Source organism: Fulmarus glacialis, unplaced genomic scaffold (assembly GCF_000690835.1).
Source record: "Fulmarus glacialis isolate BGI_N327 unplaced genomic scaffold, ASM69083v1 scaffold5435, whole genome shotgun sequence".
Classification (NCBI taxonomy): Eukaryota; Metazoa; Chordata; class Aves; order Procellariiformes; family Procellariidae; genus Fulmarus; species Fulmarus glacialis.
Window position 1 is genome coordinate 1 of NW_009214798.1, and position 17904 is coordinate 17904.

General features: G+C 37.2%; 1 protein-coding gene across 1 annotated transcript; it reads left to right on the forward strand.

Annotated features, from left to right (window-relative positions):
- Window positions 1-81: 81 nt before the first annotated feature.
- On the forward strand, window positions 82-12771 carry IRAK4 (interleukin-1 receptor-associated kinase 4). The gene is made up of 11 exons (XM_009578693.1): window positions 82-242; window positions 1311-1456; window positions 1768-1986; window positions 2806-2966; window positions 3664-3728; window positions 4037-4151; window positions 6262-6371; window positions 9585-9768; window positions 10623-10685; window positions 12484-12642; window positions 12739-12771. The coding sequence occupies exons 1-11, from the start codon at window positions 82-84 to the stop codon at window positions 12769-12771; spliced, it is 1416 nt and encodes a 471-aa protein (XP_009576988.1).
- The last annotated feature ends 5133 nt before the right edge of the window (window positions 12772-17904 follow it).

Below are 17904 nucleotides of genomic sequence, written 5' to 3' on the forward strand. Positions count from 1 at the left end.
GGTCCGACGCGGTCCTGGCTTGCCGCAACCCCGGCGAACCGCTTCGGTAACGGCGCCGTTTCTGTTCCTTAGGAGCGGAAGATGAGCAAGCCCGTAACGACTTCCACCTACGTCCGCTGCATTAGCTACGGGCTCATGAGGCAGCTAGCAGATTTCATCGATCCGCAAGAAGGATGGAAGAAATTAGCGGTTGATATAACCGATCCCTCCGGTGAAAGCAGATACAACCAAATGCATATAAGGTCCTACATAGAAGTCATGTAACATAATCTTGTTTATTAACTGTTTAACATAAATACCGTTGTCCATCCCATTACTGTAACTTGTTGCAGTTTGTGTGCCGACGGGTACTTAAGAACTCATCTTACAGTACCCTTTCCTTAGGGAACTCAAGGTAATTACTCTTGATTGCTCTGTAGTTCAGTTTTCAGACAAGCTATAGCCAAAGAGAATTGACTAAGGAAATTAGAATTAATTAGAGCCACGGACATATGTATTTTTAATGATACAGCATTGGCTGTCTAGCTTTCTGTGCCCTAGAGACTAGTAAACATTGACTTCATCGTGCATCTTCGTACAGGAACAGCACAAGAGACGACTGGACTGTAACTCCTAATTCACTGTTCCCAAGAAAATGTCCAACGAATGCGGGGAGCCTGAGGTCTAAAACTAAACAAGTTTAATTTAGAAGTAACGTCAGTAGTATTTTATGAACACCTTGTTGCTTGAAGGGCTTTTTGAATCCTTAAGCTATTTCAAAGGTTATGAGATTTTAAATACCCTATGTATCATCTTGGGTTTCCAGACTTTCTAGTGATGTTAGCATTAAATCTTTGTTTGTCTTTCTATAATAATAATAAATCAGAATAATGGATCTCAATTTCTGCTTAATGCCCATCTCAAAATATTCAAAATGAAGTGTGAATGCCAAATGGTTGGAAAACTGTTAAATTTTTTTCCATTTGATCTGGCTTTGACTTGCCCTCTTTCTCTCGCTGACATTCTCATCTCTGTTAGTCCCATGTGCTGATATATTATGGGTCCTGGACAAAATGGTGAAGCCATGTATGCATATATTTCCCTTAGTTTTTCTCATATTTTGCATATTTTTCCCCTGAGTTTGAATTTCTTTATTTTTTTTAGCTGCATTTTCAGAAGATTTGCAAATAATTGTACAGTACAGTTCAGTACATTCAGAATTTCTTTTAATTTTTTTTTGTCATTTACCTTTAATCTCTTTCACTTCTTCATGGTTCTTGAGGTCACTTTTTTTTTTTTTTTTGAATGTTGGTCTTAATTTATCTTTTAAGGAGATTTGAGGCATTTGTACAAATGGGAAGGAGCCCCACGTGCGAATTACTTTATGACTGGGGAACGACAAACTGTACAGTTGGTGATCTTGTGGATCTGCTGATTAGGAATCAATTCCTAGCACCAGCAAGCCTTTTGCTTCCAGGTAACTGTTACTCTTGTATATTTTGTACTGTGTTCTCAGTTTTGTAAGATGCTAAAGAGCTTCACAGTAACTTCAAAATCAGAAAGGATTAGGTCAAAATAACCAAAAGTGTTATTTTCCATTATTTGTCATAACAGTTTAAATTAGAGTTTCAAGATTAAATAAGAGTCCTGCACCTTACACATGGTGGCAGAATATAACCTTCTCATGACGCTTATGTGTCTCCTAATCTTAGTAAATACTGGCATTAATGTTACTTGTTTTTTCTGATTCCTAATGTAGTTAACACTTTTCCTAAATTCCATTTTCAGAAGCTGTAAGGATGGCACAAGAAGTTACATTACCTCTTTCTTCACAGGAAACCTTGCCTATACATGAGAAACAACTGCCTACACAGGAAAAAGAAGTGGCATCTCTAAAGCCTGTTTTAGCTCAGAGTACTGAGAAACAACACTCAGCTCCTCCCTACTTAAGTCAAGAAAATAGCAGCTCACCTAGTAACACAGCAGCTCACCTGTCTAGTAACACAGGTAGGCACTTAGTTTGGTAGAATTAAGTACAGTCTTTTTTGCTGATTTGCCCTTCACCCCATGTGAGATAAATCGTAGCAATGCATTAGAGTAATGACTATATTCTATCATCGTGCATCTATAGGAAACGGCATCTTGCTTTTGCTCCTCTTCTGTGTGGCTGTGAATTTAGCTTGGATAATGAGATGTCGGAATATGAGATGCACCTTGCCGATAAGGCAGCTACTGTGATGGAAAACTTGACTGTTAATTAAATTGTAATTTATTTTGCGCTACATATAATCCTGTTGCCCTTTTTCAGTACTGATTTTGTAGACTGTTTAGCATCTTGTGTTTTAAAGCTGGATTTTATGTGTCAAAAATGACTAAGAATGTTGGAGAAAAGAACACTAAAGAAAGCGTTCTAGGAAGTATATGGTTAGTCTTTTCATTCCTAAAAGTCCACTTTTGGTTTGCTGCCAGAAACATGATGTGATCTAGATATATTTTAGCATCTGACGCAGTATGGCTCACTCTGTGATCTGCTGCATATTTAATTTCTGTTACTTGTATTACGAGTATTAGCAAAAAATACAATCAGAAGGCTGCTACAGTGATAGTTGTGAAGAAAATTATGTAGAGCTAACTATATATATTTATCTGCATTTCATTTTTTTCCTTCTGCTATCTTCATCACAAAGCTGGAAGCAGGGCTCCACTATGCCAGGATTTGCACGGTAGCAAGTTTTTGGTTTAATAGAACTGAAGCAGAGAATCTATTCAATACACTTGTTTTTAAGTGAAAACATAGTTGTGCTAAATGACAAATATGTTTTTCAGATTTCCATAATTTTTGGTTTCATGATTTGGAAAGTGTTACCAATAATTTTGATGCGCGACCAGAATCAGCTGGAGGTAATAAACTGGGAGAAGGCGGCTTTGGCATTGTGTTCAAAGGCTACATCAATGGCAGAAATGTGGCTGTCAAGAAGCTAGTTGCTGTGAGTTGTCCTGGGCATTTTTCTTTTTAATGACTGTATACTTTATAGTATAGACTTCTTTATCTGTGGAAAGCGTTGAATGATACACTTCAAAAAGTGTCACCACGTTAAACACTAGTTGGGTTGAGAACCTTATCCTGTAGTCCCACGAGTGACGTGAGTTGGCACAGTCACCAGAGATGAAGTCTTGCCCTTTCTGTGGCTCTCCTTTGAGTGGCTCAGGCAAGTTGTCTGGAAAAGCAGAGTGCTCCCGCAGTTCCCCTCCTTACCCTGCACACAAGAAGTGGCAGAAGGGAAGGGGTGCTAGGGAGGTTTCCCTTTCAGAATCAGATGAACGATTCACAAGCTAAATAGGTGTTGCCTCAGAATTTTAGTCTTCATAACCAATGGTTTGTGTGAATAATTAATTTTGTAATGAGTAAGTGCTATTAGTGGGTAACTGCAGTGAAATAAAATGGGTAAGTTGGTGACTGTGCTGAAACTGGATCCATTTGTCCAATAATACTGTGTTCCAAGGAATTAAAAATCATGTTCTGATACTTTATTTTTGAGTTGAGTAAAAAAAATATTGTAAACAGTTAAGTAGTTGTTAAATGTAACTAATCTAAAAAAAGACTTACAATTCCGACTTTTTTAATGAACAACTGTGCATTTTAATATGGCCGGCAATATTAACATCAAATACTTCCTTTTGTAGATGGTTGATGTTAGTGTTCAGGACTTGAAACAGCAATTTGATCAAGAAATAAAAATGATGGCAAAGTGAGTACAGTGTAACATGATGTCATTATAACCTTTTATGGGAATCGAAGTTGGCAGATAACACGTTAGCTAGTGTGATCCCTTATTTTTGTCTTTCTAGCGTAACTTAACGATTTTCATGTTAAGTGAGAATGTTTCATATACAACATGACTGTATTTTGTTCGTTTTAAAGCACTACTGCAGAAACCTGGCTATGTGCAGTAGGGCTGACACAAGTAATTGGGGATCAAGTTCCTTCTGCCTTGTATTTTCCTCAAATGTTGGGAGTCTTTCAGAGCCTATATGAATAGGTGTTTTTTTGCTATAGGTGTCAGCATGAGAATCTGGTAGAATTACTTGGTTTCTCAAGTGATGGTGCTCAGCCATGTCTGGTGTATGAATACATGCCCAACGGTTCATTGCTTGACAGACTTGCTTGTCTGGTAAGTAAAATCTTTTCTAGCTTCCAGTTGTCTTACTTTGCTGAAGTATAGATATCTATGAAATATCTTTGAAATGGTACTGAACTATCATGGCCAAACGATGTTGTACTACTTACTTCTGTGTTCTAGAAGACAAATATGATAACAAGTATTCTTTCAATAACATTTTATACAAATGTTTTAGACACACTGAAGTCAAAGCAGGCTGACAATACAATGCCATGTACTAGTACCTGAAGTGGCACAGAAGCTTGGACTTGTGGAGCAGAGCAGGGGGTGCTGCAGTATTGTTCCCGGTTCTGACATTGGCATGTTCTCTGCTAGTTCTTGAGATTCTTCATTGTGAAATTGCCCTTTGTTCATTGCCCTTGTGATAGTGATATATTCATAGTCTGCGTATCTCTTTCTGAAGTACCTAAATAAATGGGAAATACGTTTTTTTTAATTAGTATTTTGTGTAAATGCAATGCTTTCTTCTGATTTAATCAAATGACGTATCTTCTAGCCTTGGCCTTTAATAAATAATAAGTTCCTTTGTTTTTGGTGAGGCAACTCTGTGTATGAAGGACAAACAGTTGCTTGTTAGAGTGATATCAACAGTAAGCCAGACTTAACCTAGTAGATGAGTGTCCATGTGAGTTTGTTGAAGGAGTTCAAAAATCTCCTTTATACTAAGCAAATGCAGCTTCTGAGGTTGTAAACTGGTAAACATTTTAAACTGGTGCTACTTCAACCCCCCATGCCACCAGACCTAAAAAATGTCATTTTGCTTTTTTCTGCACTGATCTTCCTGTTGTACTGGCTCAAGCATTTAGTAGTTGAAGAAAGAGCTGGGTTGGGGAACTGATCAGACCGAAAAAAACATACTCGGTGAAAAAAAACTTTAATTTTCACCTGGAGACATTTCCTCTGCAAGGCTGCACAAATACTTCTGCCCCAACAGGAAAGAAGTGGTGTTAGGATGAGAATGAGTAGCAGTGGTTGGGGAAAGGACTGGATATGTTAGGTAGCACTGCTGTCTCAGGTTGGTTTGGTTGATTTGCTTGCACACACTTACACATTTGCAATTTTTTTTTTTTTTTTTTTTTTAAACTGAATCAGTCCAGAAGAGAAACTCAGTTTTACTTGAGGCAGTGCAAGTTTGTTTATAGAAATGAGCAATGCTTGACAGGGACGTATATGAAAATGTTCACCCTGACAGGGATGTATATGAAAATGTTCACCCATGTAACTTTGGCCGTTATCATCAAGTGAGCTTAAAAGATTGGTGGTAACTGAAAGCTGAAGTAGAAATAACTGAGGCCTTTACAAGGAAGAGACAAACTTATGATATAAATCATAAGGAATCTAAATAAAAATATATAAATCAGAAAGGATCTTCTTCTGATAAAGTTGAATAGGTGAGGAATGTGCATACTGAATGTGTGTTCTTGCTGATCATTTTGTGATTTCACTGTATGTGTTTGAAGCACAGACTCTAGCTTATGTCATCTTCTTCTTGTCTGGGCTTTGAGGAGCAGGCGAGGGACGTGGCAGAATGATGGGATACTCTAATCCTCTTCCCTTGGCCACTGACAAGATTAAGAAGTGGTTTTGAAATGTAGGTGTCCTCACTTCTAAGGTCTAGTTAGTAACATGAATCGAGCTAAACTCTTGATAAGTGGTAAATCCAAAAAACGCTGGAAGATTGACTTCTTATTGTTAGTAAAAACTGTTGATTGCTTTGAATTATTTGCTTTGGGTTAAAAGGCTCTGGTATCAGTGCCGGTACAAAGTGCTAAATGCGGTAGATACAAGTAGTTCTTTGCAGTGCAGCTGGCCTGGCAGGGTCAGAGTCAAATATTATCAAGAATACTTTTTGCAACGGGTGAATTAATCTAAGGCAACATGCAGGGGAAAGAACTGAATGTGACAAATGCATGTATTTCTGCCCAAGTAAATTAAGAAATGTAAGCTATTGGTCTTTTTAATGATTTACTTGAAAACCACAAAACATAGCAAGAAGTCAGTTTTGGATTGTGGGGTTTTTGTGTGTTTTGTTTTGTTTTATGTGAGCATATATATATTAGATTTTCACCTTTCCACTCGCCTTTCTCCCTTCTTATTCAAGGATGACACTCCACCAATTTCTTGGAATACAAGGTGTAAAATTATTCAAGGTACAGCAAATGGCATCAACTTTTTGCATGAAAATAACCATATTCACAGAGATATTAAAAGGTAAAAGCTGCTTCAACCCCCCATGCCACCAGACCTAAAAAATGTCATTTTGCTTTTTTCTGCACTGATCTTCCTATTGTACTGTCTCAAGCATTTAGTAGTTGGAGAAAGAGCTGGGTTGGGGAACTGATCAGACCGAAAAAATACTCGGTGAGAAAAATCTGGCTGGCTGTGTTTTCTCTTTTTTTTTTTTCTTTTTTCTTCTTCTTTCCCCATTAAAGTTATTTTAGAAAGAAGAAACTGCAAGAAGCATTGCTTCAGTCAAGGGCACAATCTTTTCTGCAAGTGACATCCATCACTATAATCTTGTCTGTGCCACAAGGACGTGACCGGTATAGACTTCTAAAGATAATTATGAGGCTAATGTAATCTGTTACTATCAAATAGTTATCTGAATGCTGCGAGGACACCCAGAAGTTCTGTTCTTTCACAACTGCTGCTAATGAGAAAGCTGCTGTTAAGAGAACATAATGACTTTTAAATGGGGAATTTTTCAGATGAAAACCCACCTTTTTTTTCTTTTCCCTAGAACATTTCTTCAGAGTGTCCCTTTTGATTTACTACTCTTTATTATGAAGACAGTAAAATTACTTCAGTCAGGTTTATGAAGTTCAGGGTTCTTCAAGAATAATGTACGTTCACTTGTTTGTTATACCAGAAATTTTTCCAGGGATATCAGAGCTCAGGAAAGGGGGGGTGAGGGGGGTGGTTGTAGGGTTTGTGGCGTTTTTTTCTCTTTTTTTCCCCCCCCCTTGCTTGCTACAGTTTATTGTGTTGGGTTTTTTTTAAATACCAAAGCAGTCCAAATCTTTGAAGAAAAGCCCCAGATGCCTTACTCCTTCTGTGGGTTAAGAAGGAGCAACTGACCGATCGGGTGTCATGGATGAAAGTTTCTATAGCTTTTTGGCTTCTGGTAACTCTGCTAAATGTAGGGCACTTTGGTTTTGTGACCTTCCAGCTTGTGAGGAACAAGTGTTTGCTTCAGCTGCCTCATAAAATGTGCTTGCTGCTTTGACAATTTATGTTTCTTCTTTCTTCCCTGCTTAAGCCTCTGGACAAGTGTAATGACTGGAAGGGACGCATTTTTACCTTATGCTACTTTACCCTTCTAGCTGCTGTGAGTTGATCATATTACAGCATTGGGTTTGGTTTTGTTTTGTTTTTTCTTTTGTTTGGATTCCATTTTGCAACCTCTTGTACTTGCAGTGTGAATAGTTCAATAAATTTGGTTGGTGTTATTAATAGAGCTGCCACTCCCAGGTGAAACTTAGATGAAGAGACATCTAAGAAGGTTTACTTCAGTCTTCTTGCAATGACGTGTGGAGACAATTCGTAAGCACACAGGCACTAGAACAGCTTCTCTGTAGGCTAGAGGGGACATGATTGAAAGGGTGTTCTCTGAGTTGTCTGTGGTTTTTTGGCTTGGTTATGCCCAGGAAATAGTTCATTCATCTCTTGAAGCTTGACAGTTGCAGTAAAACTTGCTTCTGTTGTGCCCTTTGTGGTGTATCAAAAAAGTGACCACTCTGGGCTTGTGGTTTAACCCGGCAGGCAGCCAAACACCACACAGCTGCTCGCTCCCCTCCCCCACAGTGGGATGGGGGAGAGAATTGGGAAAAAAGTAAAATTTGTGGATTGAGATAAAGACAGTTTAATAGAACAGAGAAGGAAGGGAGAATAGTATTAATAATGATGATGATAGAAGATACAAAATAAGTGATGTACAATGTAATTGCTCACCACCCACTGACCAATGCCCAGCCAGTCCCCAAGCAGCGATCGCTGCTCCCCAGCCAGCTCCCTCCAGTTTATATACTGAGCATGATGTCATGTGATGTGGAATACCCCATTGGCCAGTTGGGTCAGCTGTCCTGGCTATGCTCCCTCCCAGCTTCTTGTGCACCTGGCAGAGCATGGGAAGCTGAAAAGTCCTTGACTAGCCGGGACGTTAGCAACAACTAAAACCATCAATGTGTTATCAACATTATTCTCATTCTAAATGCAAACACAGCATTATTCCAACTACTAGGAAGAAAATTAACTCTATCCCAGCTGAAACCAGGACACTCAAGTTGATAAGAAGCTCGTATTTATGAAGTTGTGATCCTGTTCTTCGTTCTTTCAGAAGTTGAGCTTTAAATACGAAACCAGTTGGTGGATGGCACCTTGACTAGTGTTTGGCTTTTTGCAGTGGTCTTATATTTAACACTGTTTACAGCAGTTCTAATACCAAGTGATCTGTTGTAACTTACAGCTGTGTTAATTTTGTTGAGAAGGTTTGCTGAACAAGAAGGGGAAGTTAGAAATAAGTTTCTAGTAAGTGTTACATGTTGTAACTGGCTATGTGGTTTTCTTATGGTTCCATTTAGGGGGTCAGAAAATGAGGAGGATTACAGAAATGTTAAATCAAGTATTTTAAAATGGTTCCAAGTGCTACAAGTTTAAAAAAACAGTAAAAGATTTATGCTGTAATTCATCCCACTGAGAATTTTATGAAAATGTTAAGGTCTTTTAGATCAGCTTCGTTCTTCAGGGGTTTTTTAAGGGAAGTAAAAGCTGGAGAGCAAGTGGAAACACAGCACGTATATTATTCCAGCATTAATACGTTTTCTGTTTCTCTTCCAGGAGAAGAATAAGAGTATTAGTATTCATTTGGCATATGAATTTGTAATGGTTGACATAGTATTAGATAATAAGTATAAAAAACTGCTTTTGTTAGTTCTGAGTAGAGAATTGTACTGTGATTCAGTACCAGTTGATCAGAGCTAAGTATGCTCTATTATCCTTCTTAAAGAAAGAGTATTCAGATCCAAAGCATGGGTGTAACATAATTTGTCTCGTATAAGAAATTTTTGTATTTGTAGAATTTGGGGATAGGGGGGTGTTTGGTTTTTTCCTTGGGTTTTTTGACCCCCTTCCCCCCCCGCCCCCCGCTTAATGCATGCATGCATGCACAAGAAAAAACATGGATGGATCCTGGCAGCCAACTCTTGATTTATTTAGAGCAATTAATTGTGAAATCAAGCAATTTCCAACAAAATTAACTCTTACATTTTTTGTTATATGAATAATGAATAAATATCTTAAATTTCAAGAAACAGTCAAAATAGCAGTTTGCCTTTGGTTATTAAAGAGTTATTAGTCTGTTATAAAACCTAATTACTGTACTGGTTTGAAAAATTCTCTTTTTTTTTTCTCTCCCCTCTCCCCCAGTGCAAATATCTTATTAACTGATACATACACGCCCAAAATTTCTGACTTTGGACTTGCAAGAGCATCTGTAACATTCACACAAACAATCATGACTGAAAGAATTGTTGGAACAGCAGCCTATATGGCGCCTGAAGCTCTGCGAGGAGAGATAACACCTAAATCTGATATCTTCAGTTTTGGAGTAGTAAGTAGAATGTGGGAAGCAGTATCATTTTTTTTGTAAATGATAGAAGCATACAAAATCAAGAATATCTGAAATTAAATAATCCACTCTGATCTATCATTTCTCCTTTTCCCAATAGATGTGCTCTTAAGATAGTGTTTCTAAACTTTGATTGGTTTAAAATCATTTGAATATGTTGATGAAAACATTGAATTTGCTAATGATTACAATAATTACGTTAAAATGTAAATTTGCATGTGAAAGACCGGAGTAAAATAACATTCCAAGTTCTAGCTAAATGTAGTTTGAAGTAATGTGGAACATTGTTTCTTCTTGCATAGTATTGCACAACTCAGGCTGGAAAAAAAAATTTCAAAGAAAATGCTCCAAAATTAAGTGTGTTTTACTATTTTTAAGCACCAAAAGTAGGCTGTCTATGTGGGATTTGCCTTAAAGCTGAGTACAAAAAAGACATGAGCTTAATATTTGGGAGAATAATGAATCCATTCTGAATAGATCCAAGACCCTAATTGCTGTTGATCACTTCCTTCATGGCATTTAGTTTCATGGGGAGGTAGGCCAGATACTGTTTCTGAATACTTTGGAAATCCTTCCATCTTGCTTTGAAGCAACACAACATAGGGTGAGAAAAACTTGTGTTGAAATTCATAAACCACACTGCTAATAACGGTTAATGAAAATAAAGGTAGGAACAACAGCAACAACCATCAATTGTATAGAGAGCTATCTTTGGACAAATACAGATCCTGTGAGCATTTGTTTGAAAGATTGGGGGTCATGCTCCTTTTTGCAAATGGTGTATATGCTAAGGATTATTCTATGCTTCATTTTCTCTTCTGATTTTTTTCTCCTAGGTCTTACTAGAAATAATAACGGGTCTTCCTCCAGTAGATGAAAACCGGGAGCCACAGTTACTGGTACGTTCCTTTTGCTTTCTCCTCCCCTCCCCTTGCTCCAGGATCACTTTATGTGACATCATAGTCAGTTAACAGGTTCTGAGACAATCAGATTAGTCATCAAAATACGTAGTTATGAAAACAGCTCTTGTGTCAATGTTTGTCTTAGAGGTGAGGCTGAAACTTTTCTCTCTTGGCTGGTAGAAGATTGTTCAGTCCCCAAGGTCATCTCCTTCCAATCTGATACTGTAATTCTCTTTGTTCGGTACTGCTTCTTATTGTAATATCATTATGCTTTTTCAGCATACTCCTGTTATACCCAGATACCCTGGTAGTTCCTCATTCACCAGAACATTTTAAACTATTCATCACAGTTGTTTCTTTATGGTTCTTTATACTTCTTACCATTCCTGTATCAATTTTCATCCTTTTCAACTTTACTAATAATTTGCAGATACCTTGTGTTTTTAACCTTAGGGAAGTTTGGAATGTAAGGGCTTTTTTGCAGGGTGAGGGGTGGGTTGAATTTTGTTTTATTTTTTACTATTCAGTAAGTAATTCAGTCTATTAATTAGGAAACTAATGTCTCGGAGTTCACTCTCTTGAATTAAAAATCTTACAAGGCTATTCTTAATTTAGCCTTTCATTTAGCTTAAAATTAAATTCCGAACTACTTAATCCAAGGCTTTCCTAGGATATTTTTTACATAAAGACTTACTTATTTACTAAGTGTGAAATAGCGTTGTGGTTTGGATTGGTTTTGTTCCATACTGTTTGATAGCTGTGTTTCCTCAGAGCTTTAGGAATACCTGTGTACTATTAATAGAATTTTTTTCCTCTGAGCTGAATCTTCTGGAGTGGCATAATACTTATCCTGTTGAGCTCTATAAAGACCTAGGAGAACTCAGTCCCTGTCAAATTGAATCTTGATGTTTTGGGGTTTTTTTGAAGCAGGCTTTCTCAGAGACAGGTTCTAAAAAGGAATGTAAAGTGTGATTTGACTGATACAGTTTATCTTTGTAATGTACTTTTGGGAGCATAAAGAGAATGGTCAGTGCAAGATAACGTGGCATCCTTAGCTTTGAAAATTTTGGGGTAGTTGAATGTTAGTCAGCAATTTCAGACTGACCCGTAGGGAAAAGCGGAAGACTGCCTCTGCTCACTGGCTTTTTATTTCTTACTTCATTTACCATGCTGACTTGTCTGAGGTATTCCTCAAACAGTATTTGTGATTACAGATAACGTATTTCAGGTGTGTTGGAGCTGGAGAGCTTTCGACTAAAACAGCCAGACTTAAAAATTTATTTCAGACTAGAATTTTCCTTTAGAATAGATATAGCAGCCACTGAGGCTGATGGAAGAAGGCATTAGGTTACAGAAAGAGGCTTTATAAAGTTGACAAAAAAAGAAATTATTTACACTTAAGCTTGCATATTTGTAGGTTATTAAGTAAACATAAATACTTCATGTTGATCAAGCTTCTCTTAAAAAAGAGACAATACTAAGAAATGGACCCTTGAACTGGGAGAAAGTTAAAGCTGTATAATGCAGCTTAAAGAAAATTGCTTTACAATTTTGTGTTAACTCAATTAGAAATAATTTATAATAAAAATGTATAGTCCATTTATAGTCTCATAGACTGTTTCTGCAGATATTGATGAATAATTATGCTGCTATCATCATTCTTTGTCTAGAAAAGTGGTTGAGAAAAGAAATGAACACTCAAAAGCAAGTTTTCAAAGTGTTAGCGTGAAATACATAATAACAGATGCTTACAGTGTTATCTACAGTGTTATCATTGGTTCATACTGTCTTGTAGTTAAGTATCAAAGATGAAATTGAGGATGAGGAAGCAACTATTGAGGATTATGTTGATGAAAAGATGAGTGACTGGGATGCACCTTCAGTTCATAAAATGTATTCAATTGCTGACCAGTGTCTGAATGAGAAAAAAAACAGAAGGCCAGACATTAAGATGGTATGTAGCCTTTCAGATAAAGGGCTTATTTTGAGTGTGCGTGTGTGTGTGTGGTTACAGTATCAGTTATTTATATTTCTGTCTGTTCTCTTGCAGGTCCAACAGCATCTACAAGAGATAAAGACTTGATACGTGTTTCTTCTGATGTTTTTGAAATGGAGTAGACACCAGTACCAAATACTTTATTAGTATTTAGTGTGACATTATCAGCTATTCTGCTTTCCAGAACTTTCTGGTCTGCATATAAGGTGTGCTGTTGGCCTGTCACCACTGTGCTATTTTTGTTAACTGAGCAGCCTTTTCATATATCTTTAGCCATTGGGCCCTCAACATGAGAAAACTTCTTTGTATTAACAAATTGCAGTGCTGGTGCATCTTCTCCATGGCTTTTTAAATGCATTTGCATATTAGAATCTATTTGATTCTTTTCATTTCCAAGTATCAAGTATGTCTGCTGCAAAGGTATATGACAGTAACAGGGTAGAACATTTTTTCTGCAAATTGCTTTCTTGATCAGGTGTAGTGGACCTTTTTCTATAGAAGACATTATTTAATACATACAAATGGCACTTACGTTGTCTTTTGGGGAAAAGACAATAGTAGTACCCATTTAAAACAGACAATTTAGCATTTTAACTTGAGAGTTCATATTAGTATGAATGGACTGGTAGTGTTTGTGAATGTGACTATTTTTCAAAAGGTCTTCTCGGGATTAGTTTTAGTCAAATAAATGCTGCAAGACATATTCTAGGTTGTTTTTTGGTTTCAAGGATTCACAAGCAAAATAATTATCTTGCAGTGCAAATGCAAAAATACATATGGCTTTCTTCCAGTGAACTCTGTATGATGACAAACCATTTAATTTTTGTTCATAGGAAGACTTTTAGCTACTTCGAATATTTTACGTTTTAGGAGAAGATTCTGTATGGTTTATAAATACAGATGGTATACTTTGTTAAAGGGGCCAGAACAGTAATTCTAAGACTGATTCTGCATTTTCCTTAGTCAAATAATGTATTTTTAAAAATATATATATAGATATATGTATGTATATTAATAAATAAATATTAAAATACACTTTTAAAAAAAGCAACTTGGAAAGCTTTCTAAAATAGATACATTGACAGATCAAAGCAGACTAAAAATGGAATGGAAGTGGTAAGATTCCAGATACTTTGGACTAAGTAGGTATGAAAATACTACCATAAATGAAAGAGGTTATTTTCATATAAAGCTTTTTTGTACCTCATGAACTTTTTCTTGACAGCTTAGGGGTAGGAAAATAGTCTGGCTTACAGCTAAACTTGAAATTCCATGATTATCAAAGAAAAAAGAAACATTGAGAAATGATCTGACTGCATTCACAGATATATATATCTTTGTAGAACGCATGTGATTTCTAACACTTGTATTTCTATCATTAGATCTCTGGCTATTAACTCATTCTGTATTGCCTTTTAAAACTGATAGTTTAATTTAGAAAAAGGTATCCACCTAAACAACTTCTAGTTTTATTGAGCATAAATTGTAAAAAGCTGTTAACATAAATAAGAACTGCATTATCATTGCAGATGATTATTTCCATTAACATAAATAAAAACTGCATTATCATTGCAGATGATTATTTCTGCTATTAAAACTTTGAGTCTCGGAAACAATAGTCATTTTATGTTGCTTGCATTTCTGATAACATTATGCTGACCTCACTGCATGGAATAAAGCTGTACAGCTCTGAACCTGGGCTTGTGGCGAAAAAAGCTGCTGTAAAGCTAAATCAGAATAAAATCTGCTTAAGCCATTCTTCAGTTTTAAACATCTCCTCCAGCTGTTATGTGAAAGTTTCTTATTAGATCACGTCTGCTTTTTACTGTTCCCTGGAGCTAGAATACATGTGAGGTGTTAGGTAACTAGGTAAAGCTAGCTAACTTATGTGGGAACTTTAATAAAAAAAAAAAATACACAGGATGCAAGGAGAAGGAACTTCCCCTTCCCCCCCCCAAGATTTTTTTCAAGGTCTTCATACAGTAAAGTCAGCACCTATAGACACTGACAGGGGATAAGAGTAGCTGACTTTTGTTTCATTTATTCCCTGCACAAACATTAAACTATCCTAGGATCCAGACTTCTTTGTATTAGTTACTACAGTAAAGCTTTCTACGACACAAATTGGTAACTTGAGTCATTCAAGTTCTTTGTGAGTGAAGGGATGATCTACTTCCGTAGAACTGGAGATGAGAGAAAATTTGCTACAGTTCCTGGTGGGTGAAGAGAGCTGTGCATGGGAGATGTTCTTGGGATGGAGATACGGCTGATATGGCTGGCCTGCATCCTGTATTGGTGGGGAAGGCGCCATGGAGGGCATCCGAGGATCACTATCCTCAGTGGAAGAGCCAACCTTTTGCATGTTAAGGATCTAGAGAGCTGTAACATAACGCAATCTAGTCACCCCCAGAAGGAAGTATGAACAGAAAATAGCAAGAGTGATTTACTGTTATTCCAACTAAGACTCTAGTAAGAAGCAGCAGGATAAAAGCAAACGCTAATGAGCCACAGAAAATTGCTGTTAAGAAAACGTCTTACGAAGGGCAACAGTTCCCCCCTTGGGTACAGCAGGAGGTAACAGAATGGCTGTTGTGAGTCTGAGCGGAGGTGTCTGCACAGCCCTGGGGCCAGGACATGAGCCAGTGGTGGCTGCTGAGGCAAGAGGGCAAGAACAGGACACGTATTGTACTGATACTGCATTAGAATATGATGGCTTTGTACAGTTTGCAGCTCATTAACTTTGAAAAGGATGCGAGGTCTTCATTAGTTGTTAAGCCTCTATCAAATTTTGATTGTTTTTTCCAGTTGCCTTTTGAGCCAACACACTTTTTATCAGCCACAGTACTTCATATTACTGAAATGGGAAGAATTGCCTCATCTTTAGATTTGGGCTGGCCAGCTGAGAGTTGACTGACCAAAAGGGAAATAAAACTGCTGCTGATACTCATGGTCACGTAGAAGCCTAGCCTATTCCTCCTCTTACCTTGCTCCTGCCTCTCTCACAGGAATAGCCTTCTTCCTGTATAGCATTTTGCATTAAAATTATTCTCTTAAATCCTAGTTCAACACATCTTCAAATTTCCTTCTTTCAACTGCAAAATTGCCATATCACTGATTTCCTCATGGGGATGTGTTGGCCAGACAGTTAAAAGAAAAGCCAAACCACTAAATATTCTTTTCAGCTTGAATTTTGAGGGCAAGAGGAAGACTTCAAGCAAACTACTTTCAGTTTAGACAAAAAAACATTAATGGAACAACATCATTTGAGTAGTTTAATTATACTACCTCATGCTGAGCAAGTAACAACAGAACTGTTAATTTCTAATCAACTACTTCAGCATTTTAGAAGGATAGAGGAACATTTTGAAGGGGCTTATTACTGAAAGCATAAAACCTCAAGAGATGAAAACACTTGGATCCTGCTATGGAGGCCTCTGTGCTGCTTCCGTAAGGCAACAGGAAAGTAGCTGTTTCTAACATACTGATTCTTCTCCCATCGCGAAAGCCAGGAATTCTGTTTCTGCCCACCTCCCTTCTTACCCTGCAATCACTTTTCTGTACTGCCTTCTAGTTCCGCGGGAACTGCCTGTTACTTACATATCATGATGTTAGAATACAGATCTTTGTTAAAGAGATTATGAAATAATTCAGACAACACCAAACTAAAGCATCAATCTTTATTTATAAAGTAAATTACAAAATAGATAAGGTAAATTTAGTTAATTTTAGCATCTGAAGGTGGTTTTCATTAAATACATAGACACCATAAATCAAGTTTCCTTTATCGATGTGTTTATCCAAGTAATAGAGCAATTATTACCTTGATTAGTTTTACAACCCTCTGATAGGAGTGTTTTAAAACATCATATTCTCCCTACCTTGCCACATAAACATTTCAAAAATAATTACCTGTCATGTTAATTAACAACTATTTAATAGCCTGTGAGTTAACTGCAAGCAGCTGCATTGCCTCTGGGCAATTATGCCTTTATGAAGGCCAACAAAAATGTTGAATGGACACTTTCAATTACTAAATGATCAGAGACAGTAAAGGAGTAACTTTCATTAATGCCCTCATTTTGTGCTGACTCTGAACATTCAGTAACAGTAGTAGTGTTATGTGAGGCAACTACGCAGATGTAAACGTGATAGATCTCACAAAAAGATCAGATGCGTCTTACTGCTTTGTCCAGAGAATAGCTACAAGAGGCCTGGAGAGGCAGTCGGCAGTGCAAGACTTCATACAATGCTCTTTTAGGGGAAAGGTGAGGGGGAAATACGCTTAGGACATTACCCTCTGCTGGCTGGTCAGGGGTTTGTACACCCACATAGAATATTTTCAAGTAGGATAACTTACAATGTCTTATTTGGGCCAAACTCTAAAGCAGCTCATTATAAACTCCCTCGCATAATCACTTAACTAGCTCTCGCCATCCTCCAGATTAAGCTTTCTACCTCCTACCCTCACCTACCTAGGGCACGATTAGGAAAAAAAAAACCAAACAAAAAAACCCCCACAACATGCACATAACCACATCAGGTCAAACTGTTCATTATTTAAAACATTTGGTATTAAAAAGCTGAACTTCTTTACTGGCTCAAATAAGCGTAAAAATGTATGTGCACTTTTGGTATGGCTGACACGTGGGCAGGAATACTAAATTCAAACAAAAAACCCTCTAGCAGTAATTTTTAACTGCTACACTCAAAGGTTTTCCTTAAAAAAAAAAAACAAAACAAAACAAAAAACCCAAAACCAAAACCCAAAGTGAATCAGGTATGCTGAAAAGATTCAGAGTTCAACTAAAAATACATTTAATTACAGTGCACAATGAGCCGCACACACATTAGCCATGTTTAAAAAGCAATGACACTTGCCTGACAGGTAGTACATAGAAGAAACACTCCAAAGACCAGCTCCTTGCCCTAGAGGGAGAAGGCAAGAGGCAGAAAAACAACACAGTAGCTAAGGGCAAGCAGGAGATTAGCTGAGGATCAAGAGCTATTGAATTGGATGGATGTAGTGTGTAAGATTAAATGAAAAAAGCTGAGGTGTCAAATTTCTACTGCATATAAAAAAACACAGTAAAACCAACAACTATTGCAGTCTTCACATTATATAGTGCAATCTCAGATGTCAATAACAAGCTGGTATCTCCAAACAAAATAATATATAAGATAAATTTTATCAGGAACTAGTAGTGTCAAAGCATTGTTTCC